We start from the raw sequence: 13952 nt of genomic DNA on the forward strand, positions 1-13952 counted from the left end.
AAACAACAACAACTATGGCAGTAACAGCAAACACAAACCCAGTGCCAGCCTTCTCGGCTGTCGGGCCCTTTCCCCTCGGGTGCAGTTCCGCTCGCAGCCGGCAGGGGCGCTGGCGGCTCCCGGTGAGCAGGGTGGGTGCGATGGTTCCCCCGCGGCTGCAGGGGGCGCTCCGGAGCGAGCTCGGGAAACCCGCGGCTCTGGTGCCCCGGGATCCCGGGAAGGGATGGAACAAAGGCTTCACAAACCCCTGGGCAGCCGATCCCGGACTCTCAGGAACGGCAGGCTGGAACGGCAGGCTGGAGCGGCAGGCTAGAACGGCAGGCTGGAGCGGCAGGGACGAACGCAAATCCCGGGTGGCAGGCGAGATGTATCCAGATGGGAGAACCCCACGGAGGCCCAGGCAGGCAGGGCGAGCAGGGCTACAGCGTAGCGAAAGCTCGAAGCAGCAGCGGGGCAGGGCAGCCACAGCCCGGTCTCCAGCAGGGCAGGGAAAGCGGCTTTTGGGGTCCCGGCGTTGTTTCCAGCAGGAAGAAAGAACGGCCAAAAAGAAAGAAGCGGCAGCTCCTTTCTCTGCAGCTTCTCTCTCCGGACGCTCAGAGCGAACTGCCCCCACACCCAGGTGTAGACAAAGGAGTAGCCAGGCCCGCCCCACTCCCCTTTTTGTCTTTCTTAAGTACAGCTATTTGTCCCCTAGCAACATGCATATGGGAGAAAATTCCTTTAACAGAAAAAAACTAAGACTAAACTAAAACCCCAACAGTAAGGTTGGAAGTATACATCCATGGAGAGGATGCCTTGTGGGAGCATACTCCTGATGAAAATGTCTACTGGGAGAGAACGTAAAAAGACATTCAGCCCCTCTGTCCCCTGCATTTTAACATATTCTTATCATGTCTGAGGCAGATTTTTAACCTAGGAAAAAGGAAATTGAGCTCAAATCTCTATTCTGTGTGCTGCTTTTTCAATCCCCAGGGAATCTGTCCTTGAGTAAAGCTGTAAGCTTCTAACAGAGCAGGTCAAGGGAAGACTGGTGAGCCCTTTCAGCAACACATTGCTGGAGATGGAAAAGAAGAATTAATATCTTACAGACTAATAACATGTCCAAAAGCAATGGCAACCCAGCATCACCAAATTTGCACCCCAGTCCAGAATGTTAACACTGGGTCAGTCAGTGTTCATCAGCAGACTTACTGGGGGAGCTGCACAAGTCTGTCTAATGTCATCAGCAGGGTCAAAACTGTGTTGCAAATGTAAGGAAATCATAACTTATATGTATTGTCATGATGACTTAATGAAAACACCAGGTGACTAAGGTTCACTTTGATTTAATTCTGACATTCACTGAATTTTAAACTCATTTGGAGAAAAAAATTGAGAAAGCAACTTTTTTCTTGAAGGGATCCCATTAAGTAAGCATTGTGACCATTCATTAAATGTTTTGCAGTTAATCAGTTCCCCTAAAGAATTTTCCAGCTAAGCTCATTCTGTCATGCAGATGTGTGAAATACCTTCAGGCTAATAAAAAATGACTTCTATTAACCAAAATGCAGATAGATTATGTCAATTAAAACCAGGCTCTTTTATTTTTATGCTGTTCTTTGCAATAGCCATGATGTTTTGTTCACCTCTCAGATGTGCCAAGTGTGTGGTGGTGCTTTTTTGTCTGTGGGGCATGAAAACAAGAGTGTATTTGGAACCCCATTGTTACAGGTCTGAACCATAAAGCATCATCTGTAAAGATGTTATTGTTTAGCAGAACTTAATCCTGGCCACAGAACAGGAATTCTGAAGTGTTTGGTCTGTAGTGTAGGTAACATTCAGTTGAGTAGAGTAGCTTAGTAGCAAGTTACTCCTAGGCCTAACAAAAAAAAAGTTAACAGAATAGTTATTATAAAAAATTGAGAGAAAAATGGGACACCAGAATACAGTAGTTTTATCCAGAGATCTTATGTCTTTGCATCTCATTGTTTCTTCACTCCTTTCCTGTTTGCAGAGGTGAAATGGATCAGCACTTCATCTGACAAGTTGTTTTTCTTCCCTTCCTCCCGAAGGGGAGGAAACTCCCTGAAACTCTTGGACTTTTTTGTTTCAGCGATACCTTGATGAAGCAGATAGAGATAAGGAGCGTTATATGCGGGAGCTGGAGCAGTATCAGAAGACTGAAGCCTACAAAGTCTTTAGCAGGAAAGCACAGGACAGACAAAAAGGCAAATCACACAGACAAGGTATTGAATGGGACAAAAATATGTGCCTAGCTAGAACAACAGAAGATTCCCAGCCAGTCATGTAGTCTGGCACTACTTTAAAGCCTTTCATTTAAAGGCTTGTTAAAAAGTGAATGTGTTCATTCTGTGGCATTTACATCAGCTGCGTGTAAAGGGAGTTAGACTCATGTGAATTTAACTGTATCTAGATTGTGTTGGAGGATGTGCATTAAGAGCATCGAAGTTAGACACAACTTCTCTGTGACTTACTAGGAGAGCTGCACAAGTCTGTCTAGAACTGTTGTGTAATTATGGTTGTGTAACTACTTTAATTCTTTGGTCATTTTCTCCAGTTTTGTTTATTTTGAGACTTGTTGTTTGTTTTTCTTTCTCAGATGGAGCAAGACAGCCAGCTCATGACCATGAGGTAAACTTCTTCATTCTACACTTACATCAGTGGGTAGACTTTCAGGTGAAAAAAAACTTTTAGTGAAGACAAAACCCAGTTTATCAAAACTTGAGTGTGAATTCTTTCTCTTCCTAATGCAGGTTTGGAAAAGTTAGAAACCACTGAGTATACTTACACTCATTAGTATGACAAAACTAAATTTGGTAAGTCTTGGGCAGGTACAAATGATCTGAGATGAAATGTAGCATAGAGTACACTTAAAACATAGGTCTGTTTTGTACTTCAATGTTAAGAACTTAAATATAGTGTGAGACCTCAATAAACCTGCCAAGTTAGCACCTTTAGGTGGCTGTTTCAAGTACTGATTTTTTGCAGTAACACAAATGCTTGTGTTTTCTTTGAGAAGAAAACAGGTAAAGCAACCAAATAATTGGAAAATCTCTGGCTTAAAGCTCCTCCTGCCTTCCCTCTCCCTCTACATATGTAAATATTGGAAAAGAGTGATAATGTCTGGAGATAGAGCTCATCAACTACAGCACAGGCATCTTACCACGAATCTCGTGTGTCTTGGCTGACTATGGTTTCTCTCCCCTTGAAATGCTGCAGCTTTCTCCAGTTGTATTACCTAAGGCCACAGAGTTATTTTCATGGTTACCAATAAATTGCAAACAAAGAGCAATGAAAAAATCTTGTTTATACACAGCCTCTTCACTTGTAAGCAGTAGGGCTGTCTGAAAGATCTGTTTTTCTTTGTGAGGTTTTTTGCCTTGGGAAAGCAATCCACTTGGCTTCTAATGTGTTCATTACATCAGTGACAAGGCTGAGCACTGCTGAGAGGCAACTACTGGTCTTGTCTACTTGACAGAAAGTAAGTTTCACTTTCAGGAAAATGTTTTGGTAGCATGTTTTTATATGCCTTTTATTAACTCCTAAAGGAAGTGCTTGCAGTGAGATTATCCTTTAGAAGGACATGGTCCCCACATTTTCTGATTCTACAGTCGCTGAATCCAAGTTTGTCTTTAATTGTACAAAAACTGAAGTCTTCAAGTTCTAGGCTGATTGACTGTTACATAACATTTAAGTTATACAGGTGACAAACTACAAATTTGGAGTCTTCCCTCTTACCCTTCTAATTCAAGTTATCATTGCTGATCTTTCACATCATAAATGCAGTTAAAAAAGAATTCTCCTCACCCTGTGGGACTTCTAAGCTTCATCAGATACAGCTGAACATCAACCTGTCAGTCAGGCATCCTACTCTGAAACTGTGTCTTTGACTGCTTGATGTTTTTCACCTTTGTATTTATGAAGTCCCACATGCTTATCACCTGATGTGCTTTCACATCTTTTGTGTGGGGAAGCCAAGTATTATCATCCTGTATAGGTTGGGAATAAGCAGAAAAAACTTAGATTGCTTTTAGAAGTGTCTATCAAGTTGTTACTGGAAGTGAGGCTAAAGCTTTTTGTCGTCTTGCTGCTTTCTCCTGTCCGCACTGACTTTTGTTGTTGTGTTTGTGATTAGTAGGTACAAGCTGATGAAGTTATTTTTTGAGAGAGTATAAGAAGATAAGGTCAAAGAAACCTTTTTCCTTTCCCTTGCTTCAGTTAAGTGTTTGTGATGTAGTTTCTGTGAGTTGGTGTTGAGGTAATTTTAAATATTGTACATAGAGTTGACCTCTAGAGAGTTTCGTGATGGGCAATTCAAATACTAATTATAATAAAATGTAACTAAAGGATGAGAGAGAACTTTTAATAGATATTGCCTTGAAAAACGTGCACACATTGTCCCATGAGCTCATCTATGGGCATGAAATAGAACATTTTTTTCCGTCAAATTCTAGTTTCATAAATATGACATATAGCAATGTGCACTATTGTCATCAGCAGTGACTAAACCCCTGAATAATTGTTCTCTGTTGTTCTGTTATTGTTTATTTCCTCAAGCTGCTTGATTGCAAGTAGGTCTGGCATCGTGCACTCTGTTAGAGTTGTTAGTGGAAAGCTTTCAAAGATTTTTGCACACAGGTTGAGGAGAGCAGGGGTTGCCTGGTGGCACCTACTCTGAGAACATTTAATGGCATCGTATATTTATTATATCTGTTCCTTCTATTGTCTGCAGCCTGAGGGTAGCAGGAAGGGTGAGCTTAAACCCCTGCAAAATCTCAGCTATCTCATTACCTTACTTGACCAAGTCTCTATGAACTTCAAGTCTAATTTGTTGCAGAATCTTCAAAGTTCAGCCTCAGTCTTAGTGACCAGATAAGATTGTTGACTCTTGAAGCATTTCAGTCTTATTTAAGGCAAATGATAGAAACAATTTTGATTCTCTTTTGGTTTGAGGGATGACTAAATGATACATGAGCTGAACAGACTGGGTCCCTTTCAATAGGAGGTAATCAAAGCCTTATGATTTTAATCTTCAGTGAACCTCAGAGTGGCTTAAGTACTTGAGGGTTCTCAAGAGGATCTTTTATGTGCTGAGTAATGTATTTTGTAATGGGAGAGTGGTGATGGTTTTAATGATCACTCTTCTGCTTAGTGGAATTTCTTGCCTTTTGGAAGCTGGACAGTTACATCTAAAGGCCTTAATATTTTTTGGTTTTTACCTGAAGAACCTGTATCCTAGGGTTGCAAAGAGAATATCTTCTTTGCAGTACTCTCTCCTCCACCATCTATTCTGTAGGAGCCAGTGGTGATCCAAGCCAGTGGCTCTTTGCGCATAGGTAGTAGTAGTGAGCATGAATTAGACTGTTCAAGATGGATGTTCTATAAGTGTTCTAACCAAGCTTCATAACTGCCAGCATTTCTTAGTGCATGTTAATGTTGAGATCCTAGATTTTGGGGTCAAATTAATTCTTAGTCATCTAGACAGTGTTCAGACAAAATTAATGCATTATTCACACTTCTGTGTACGACTTCTCTTTCTAAATATACTCTTGAGACATTTGCCCTGTAGCAGCATGTACAAAAACCTCAGTGAAAAGCACGCGTGATCACGAACCCCAAATAAACCCTGCTGTGCCTCACAGAGCTGGGAAGGTTTGTTACCTTTCCCTCCAGTCTTGCCTGATTCTAGTGTGTGTTCAGTTGATTCAGGCCAAGTGAGGTTTGAGTTCTCACTCAGTAAATACAGAGCTCCTCAGCTGTAATTGTGCCAGACAATAAAAGTCAGCTTATCCTTAAAAGCAATCAATGGACAGTCTGTCTCCTTAAGTAAAGACAGGGTAGCTGTAGTTCCATCTAGTCTTGTCTGTGTTGGTTGACTGTCAAATGGCATTCAGTTCACCCCATGTAGCCCCTCTGTGTGGCAGGCACCAACGTGATACTCTGAACTCAGGGACCAGAATTCCCTTATCAGCTGTCAAACATTTAGGTTGTCTGCTGGAGGACACCAGTCGTGTAACACTGCGCTTCTGGATGATAAGTTTGTGGCACATTATCAACCATGGTGTCTGAGAGTTTTGAAAAGCTTTTGTTCTCCATGGACACTCTTTCCTGCTTAACTTTGTTTCTGTGTTAAGTTACAGGTTGATTGTAGTTGCTGCAGCTTATCACACCAAATTTGCATTGACTTTGTCCATAATGATTCAGGTGCTAAAACAAGCATTAATTCTTGTTAATTTAGAAGTGGTGACTGAAGTATATTATAGTAGGGGGTTTTTGCCTTGAGTCGAAACACATTTTGTACAGTTTTCTGACTAAGTTGTAGAGCATTTCCTGATTTAAAAGTGTTCTTTGCTTTGGTGGTGAAAGACCAAGAACCATGAAACTGACTGTGCATTTTGCTCACTCTGTCTCCTGTTCGTTGATGTTTCTGTAAAGACTGTTTCAGAATGTGTCAGTTGGTTGATGGTGGAAAATATAAATGCATCAAATAGTTTTTAAAACGGAGTAATTCTCACATATGTTGTCATTAGGGTGAAAGAGTGTATTTTAGTATGTTATGTGTTATTTCTTAATGATGATGTTTTATTAAAGCTATATCTTGAAAAGCTGACACATCCTTTGGCTTTTCTTGGTAGGAGCTGGAAGTGTCTTTGATCTGTACAGTGTTTTTGCTGCCTCAGGTCTCCTTGGCCTTTTATTCTCATGATCAAAACAGTTAAATGAATTCCTGAAAACAAACTGTTTAGCTATGTTATTACTCTTTCTTTTGTAGAAAGAAGCAGATACAAAGGAGAGATCTGTCTTTGATATTCCAATCTTCACAGAAGAGTTCCTGAATCATAGTAAAGGTAAGCTAAACTTTTGCAGGACCCTTTCCTCCTTGCTTTTCCAAAGTTCTTGGCAAATGCTGTCCAGCTGAAGAGTCTTTGCACTCTTCCTGTCTCAGCTCAAGTAATGACTTGGGTATAGTTTCTGCTATTACCTTACTTCTGTATATACACAATGGCTGAAAAGCAGTTTTTCCTGACACTGTCTTCCCAAATTAGCCTTTTTTGAGAGTGTTTCTGAGGCTTATTCCAGCCAGTCCTAGCTGTATCTACTGTTCTATAGGACTAAGAAATGGCTAAGATGTAGCATGATGATGATTCAGGCTGGTTAGCACTATTTTATTTCCCCCCAATATGTGGAAGATTACACTGATACTCTGTTACTCTGTTTGGTTTTCATATCTGTGTGTCTCAAGAGTTTAGGGGTTTTTTTGCCATATTTCCTGAAGACTTTCTTGACTGAACAGAATTAAGATTGAGATACTTTCCATGGTCAATAGAAAATAATTTTTATAACTGGTGTCTTGTTTGCAGGATTCTTAGCACTGCTGCTGAGCTTTTTCATTCTGATTGCATTTGAATTCAGTCTTGCAGTCTTGCTTCCTGATCAATTCCCCCATTCACTTCCATTCTCATGCTTTGAATGTTTTCTGATTTGTCTCACTCTCTAGGAGTTAACTCTATTTAAGTGCTACTGTAGGTGCTATTGTCACTCTGTGATGGGATGCTTTTTGTCTATAAACCACAACTGCACCATTTGTAATGATCAGCTGAGCACTCCAGAACATTCTGCCTCATTGCCTACCACTCCTAGATATGTTTTTAGCAGTTTTTTGACTCTCTGGGAACGGGTTGATGTCCACAGCACGTGAAGCGGAGCTGCGGCAGCTGCGCAAATCCAACATGGAGTTTGAGGAGAGGAACGCTGCCCTGCAGAAACACGTGGAGAGCATGCGCACGGCCGTGGAGAAGCTGGAGGTGGATGTGATCCAGGAGCGGAGCCGCAACACGGTGCTGCAGCAGCACCTCGAGACCCTGCGCCAGGCACTCACCAGCAGCTTTGCTGGAGTCCCACTGCCAGGTGAGACTGTTAAATTTAACTGCTCATGTTTATATGATGTTGTGAGCTGAGAACACATGGTCTGCTGTTGTAGTTCTGTGCTCTTGGCTGTTTCTGAGCTTTCGTTGCATTGGATAATGAAATATTAAAATGCATGCAGGGGAAAATGTAGAGTCAGTGCTTTATTTCAACATGACATTTATTTTCTTATTGCTCTTACTCTTCCTGATAAAGTGAGACACATATTCAGTCCTGGCTCTCCTTTACTTGTTTTATGAAAATGTTACTAAATAGAATAGACAGGACCTGCAAGTTCCTTGATTAAAATAAAGGCTGTGTCTGTATTGTCAGCTGCCAGGGAATCCACTTAGATTCTATGAACGCCCAGCTGAAAGAGTTTGTTATAATCAACTATGAGACCCCAATCAAAGAGAACCATGCTTCTTTAGTCCTGATATCCTTGGAACTACTCACTTCATGGAGTTAGGAAGACATGGTTTTGCAGAATCTGTCACGAGAGGTGGCGCGTAGCAAAATCACTTCCTATAGCAGTTTGTGTGTTGGCACAAATTACCCTTAGCACAGTGTGAACTTTTGGGAATTGCTGTGGTCATCAAAATACCTTGTGGCTTATTTCACTATGTTCACTGTAGGTAGCGGGGAAACCCCCACGATGGAAACTATTGATTCCTACATGAACAGACTGCACAGTATTATCCTGGCCAACCCACAGGAGAACGAGAACCTCATCGCCACAGTGCGGGATGTGGTGAACAGGCTGGAGCGTTAGTGACAGGGTAAGCGTTCTCTCCCTGGCTGCTCTTGGTGTCTGCTCTGTACCTCTAGCACCTGTTCTGGTGCTGATTCATGTGCTGATCACCATATTGTACAATCAAAAAGGTTTCTTCCTCAAAGCTGCAGGAGCAGGTTGTTTCTTTGAAAGTCAAATTCGGTTGAAAGTACTCCATGGCATTAAAGGGTTCTGAAATTCCCTTTAGCTCCAAGATCTTTTTGTGTTTGTGTAAGGTGAGTAAGAGTTCTGACAGAATGGTAACAGGGTGACTAATTTAGAAGAAGGTTCCATTCTTGAGTGAAGTAAATCTGAAAATTTCAGCAGTAATTGTAGAAACTAATGGCCACAGGGAAATTCTATTTGTCTCAAGAGGTTGCAGGTGAACTCAATCCTGTTATAAACTGAAAATACCCTACCTCTGCTCTATAGCACCTGTAGTCAAGCTGTTCTGAGTATAAAGGTTTACATGTAAATGGAACACTGAGGTATGGTTTAAGCTATACATAGCATTTGCTGAGACTAGTGTTTATGTGGCTTGTGCATAGATTATTATTGATCTCATGGTTCTGTATTTTTGCTGCTGTTTAACAGCTTAGAAAACTGTAATGGAGAACAGAGTGGAAAAACAAATTAACAAAGAAGTAAATACCAGTCTTTCTGCATTAGTGTGCTGCTTTGCATGTCCCCCACCTCTCACTTCCCCATGATGCGCAGCACTAGGCAGCCATGAGGAGTTTGCCTATTACTATTTTAACAAAGTACATACCTTCATTCCTTAGGCATTTATTATGTAGAGATCTACTGTACATGTCTTGAATAGTGTTTAGAAATGCAAATAAAGCTGCCTTGTGCCATCTGCAAATATGAAGACAGAGCTTTTCATCCTTTCTGATTCTGACCTTTTGTGATACTGTGTAGAACAGTTAATTACACATTTCCCATTATAGTGTGGCTTTAGCTGGGAGATCATTGTCCTTCCGGAGGGTAGCCAGATGGAATGGACTGTAGTTCTAAGAGATGACTGAGCTCCCAGCAGAATAAAGAAGTGCCTTTACTGCTGCTATTTGTGAAGGGAACAGCTTGTCGATCCAGGTCTGGGATTTTTCAGCAGCTCATCAACCTCCTCCTTTTCGTATACTGTTTTCAATTAGTTCTCAGGCTTAGAAAGAGAATTGGGGGAGGGGAGGTTTTACAGAATGGCTAAGAGGGAAAGCAGTTTCTTATCCATCAGTTATTAGAAGGGTGTGCCAGGCCCAAAAATGGATATTTGTCCTTTAAGCATCTTGCCAGAAAAATCGTATCTCAAAGCTACTAAAATCTAGACTTTCACTCTCTTGCCAGGTGGCTCCATCTTTCCTAAAGGATGGGCAATTTCTGTGTTCCTAAACATGCAAATACAGTTTTCTTGGATAAACTGGATTTGGCTATAATTGATTTAGAAAAAGTAATTTTTGCTTTAAAATTCTTCTTTCTACCCTCTATTTGAAAAATAATACTCCTTTCCCTTCTTTCCTTTTCCCACCAATGCCTTCCTTCTTTTCAGCAGCAAAGCAGTGTGAAGCAATTAAAAATGTGATTAATAATCACATAGTTTCACTGTATAATGGCATGCATGTAATGGAATATAAGGATCAAGTAATTAATGGGACTGTTAATTACACTGACTTTCACTTGGCAATGATTATATTTTGAGGCAAAATTTTGGAAGGAAGAAGGTTGGGTTTTGTTGGATGCAAACCTAGAAAACGGTAGAGGTTCCGTAGAAAACAAGGAAGCTTTGGATAAAAGGTTCAGCTGGCACATAATACACTGTATCAACAAGCTGTCATCATCGGTGTCCCTTTGTTAATGTGCATGTGAAGTATATTAATTCTGAATGTAATCTCTATCAACTGAGTGGTCTGTCCGAGGTTGAGACACATTACAAATCAATTCCACAGAAAACTGTATCATGATGTTTCTGAAAGCAGCTCTTTCACAGATCTGAGGTGAGTTTTGGTGGCTTAGTACATTGTGTTGAGGGATTGTTTGACTATACTGGTGAATATTTTGGTTTTGTTGTACTGCATGGTAAAAACCTTCTTTGTGCAAACAGTATATGGGAAGAAGAGGAAGGGTTTTGTCATTTAGCACTGGATGGAAACAGCAACTCAGTTTAGTTCTGTCTCTAGAGGCTGCTTTGCTATGCTTAACATTGTGTTTTCAGATCAAACATCCAAAAAATCATGTCACGGTGCCTGTTAAGTCCTGGCAGATTGTAGTCTTCTAACCCTTATTTCTCTGTTTCGTCTGCAGGTCTCGTGACCCGGGGAAGCTTTACAAAATATTTTTGGCCAGTGTGGAATAAGAAGCCATGAGGGAAAGACGAGGGTGGGAGGCAGGATGGCGGGTTTGTCCTGGGCCCTGCCTGTGTGTTTTGTCAGGGAGACAAACAGATCAATGCATTAAGAGACCTTAAGAAGCCACGGACACCGCCCACTAAACATTTGGAACTGTCCTCTGTGTGATCATTTAAGAGCATGCAACTTTTGTGCAATCTACATTTTTTTTATGGATTTTGCTGGGCGTGAGGGTGCCTGCGTTCTGTGGACTGGCTGACTGTGGAGATGAAATCTCAGCTTGTGAAATGGTGTCAGCGTATATGTTGTAGTAATAACTTCGATGTGTTATATTGCCTAATGTCTTCTAGTGTCTTTTATTTTGTTTTCATGTTTATCCTGTGGGGTTACCTTCCTTCAATTTAGTTTCCTTCTTTTGATCTTGTTCCTTGATTTTTGCAGTACTGGATAGCAGCGCTTGTGTTCTCTGCTCTAACAGGGAGTTTTCCTTGGTGCACTGTCTTGTCCTACGCCTCTTGCTATGTTGATAGGAGCTTTTCTTAAGCAGAATCCTGTTTTCTTTGTGTTAGCCTGCAATTCGTACAATGTGAGTTTGCTCCCTGCTAGAGACTGGCTGTGGTTGATGCTTTGTGACTTGATTCTACTATGAGACAGACTTCCTCTCTCCCCCCCTCTCTTCAAGTACCTCTCTTGCACGTTGCATCCTGCTCTTCTGTGAAGGTCTCCTGTTATCTCTTCAAAATGTTTGCTGGAGCATTTTACTATCACAAAGATCAGTGGAAGTCAAGATAGAAAGCGAAACATTAGTTCTCAGCAGGGAAAACGGGATTCTTTGGTTTAGACTAAACCCACAAAGCTTGCCCTTCCTCTGATACATTGTTCAGTCTAATTTGATGTTATTGCCTTGTTTTTTGAGAGAATGATTTCATGGGGAAAGCAGTTTTCTATAAAAAGAGAAATGGGCACGGGGATTGCATTTTTTCCCCTCCTCTGCCCTCCTGAAATCACTGTGCTGGGAAGCAATGTCTGGAAGCAGCACATATATTTTTGCATGAATTAATAGAGCGGAGAAGGTTATTAGTAACTAGGTCCGCATAGTAGCCCACAGAACTCAGCATTACAGCTTGTTTGTGCTCTCACCTTTTGTACAGTTCAAGTACTGCCCATGGAGCCCATAGCATTCAGAATTTTATGTTCCAGGTGACCAAAATGGCCTTTCACTTGCATTGGATAGAGCTCTGCAAGTTTGAGTCTGTTCTTGCTGAGCTACACCACATCTCCTGGCAGAGCTGAAGGCACCCACTGTCTGCACTGGCTTATTCAAAACTTTCACTGCCCTTTGGTTCCTGTCAAATTGTTGATTCTGACTTCGGCTCGTCACTTGTTTGACATCTCTGGGCTTTATGGGGGTGGTTGAAATGCTCTTGCTTCCACATGACAATCTCTTTGTTCCTGCTTAAGACATCTGTTGAGATTCCCTGTTATGAATTGGAGGTTGCTTTCTTTGTTGTGGGTTGCTGTCAGCATTGCTTTAACGCACCTGTGACACAAATACGTTCCTGCGCTGTACACACAGACTTCATGCTGGCCTGGAGCCATCTTCAGGTCAGCACCTTGTATGCCAGGTCTCATCTTACTCCTGGGATTATTGCTGTAGCCCAGTAGCAAGGATTTTCATGTAAATCAAGTCTTCCTTCAGGGAGGAAACTCCTTTCTCTTGTTACCTGTTTTGCTTTCAAGACTTCACAAAAAGGAACCTCAGTTTGCTGCATTGACTTCCACTCTCCTTAGTACGGATGAGACCAGCTGATGCTGCCATGAACTTTTTTAATGGGTTCTGTAATGAATGTTGTAAATCCTAGAGGTTATTAATGTCTCCAGAAGAAGCACCTACACCTTCATCTCCTGTGTGTATCTTGGTTTTTAAGAACTGGTGATGTTTGACTCTCTGTTGAAGTGGCCAAAATGTACTGCATAGCCAAAACTGATTTACAAAATCCTGAAGTTCTATGGCATCCTACCTAATACCTGGAGTTGTATCCCATAAAGACTCCAGAAATTCCATGTAATGTAGGATGCTATTCCAGGCTGTAACATATCCAATCCATCAGTAAAGTCAGGTGGCTTCAGGCTGCCCTGCTTACAGAAATCTGCTCATGGATGCTGCTCATCCATCTCTGCTGAGAAGCATGCAAGTGTTGTAGGATAGGGAAATTTAAGGTGGTATTATTAGCTGGGGGCTGACTAATCTCTTGCTTTTTCCCCGCACGGAAGGAGGTGGGGTGGATTATCCATCTTGAAGCATCTGGGGGAAGACTGAGATCTTGCTCACTGATGATGTGACAGATGATGTTTTGTCTCATTAAGAAGCTTCTTATTTATGTTGATTAACCCTATAAAAATGGATTTTGTCGTTCCAGTGTTTTCAGAGTGTCACTTCAGTTTACAGTTTTCAGTGTTGACTGATAAAAAAAAAAAAATGAAGTGGGTGTCAAGGAGAAGAGCAGAATAAAATGCTTTTGTCACTTAAAGAAATGTTAAGAGAAATATATGAAAGCAGAATCCATTTGCTGGATTAACGTGTTTGGAATTGTTTAGATGCCAAGTTTTCTGTACAATGTTTTTGTAATTAAACTTTGGAGCTCCTTTGTTTTTAAGAAGTTGATGTGCTTGTTTGACACTTGCTTCATTAAAATTGTTCAACGTTGAATCCATTCTGATTCAATTTTAACTGCATTTTCATGAAAGAACTGTTGCTACATTGATCTCTTGTCAGAGATTTTGGCAACTCCACATTAACCTTTGAAAGCAAATAATGTGCCTCTTCCCCTTTTCCATCCTAAGTGTCTTACTAAAGGAATTTAGTTTATTATTTATAGTGATGAAAACTTCAGAGTCTTGGTTATAGCTAATGATTGTCAGGGCCCTTCCCC

The 13952-nt window shown here is 41.2% G+C and overlaps 1 protein-coding gene across 4 annotated transcripts in view; it reads left to right on the forward strand.

Moving 5' to 3' along the window:
* HMG20A (high mobility group 20A) overlaps positions 1–13733 on the forward strand; it is a 39531-nt gene extending 25798 nt beyond the window's left edge. For all 4 annotated transcript variants that reach the window (XM_032122672.1, XM_032122674.1, XM_032122671.1 and 1 more), the window contains 6 exons: positions 2093–2225; positions 2600–2631; positions 6773–6848; positions 7693–7908; positions 8541–8684; positions 10976–13733. In XM_032122672.1, the coding sequence (XP_031978563.1) occupies positions 2093–2225; positions 2600–2631; positions 6773–6848; positions 7693–7908; positions 8541–8677 (594 nt within the window). In that variant the 3' untranslated portion in view covers positions 8678–8684; positions 10976–13733. The remainder of the gene's footprint in view (positions 1–2092; positions 2226–2599; positions 2632–6772; positions 6849–7692; positions 7909–8540; positions 8685–10975) is intronic.
* Positions 13734–13952: the final 219 nt, after the last annotated feature.

The sequence above is a fragment of the Corvus moneduloides genome, chromosome 13, assembly GCF_009650955.1.
Source record: "Corvus moneduloides isolate bCorMon1 chromosome 13, bCorMon1.pri, whole genome shotgun sequence".
NCBI lineage: Eukaryota > Metazoa > Chordata > Aves > Passeriformes > Corvidae > Corvus > Corvus moneduloides.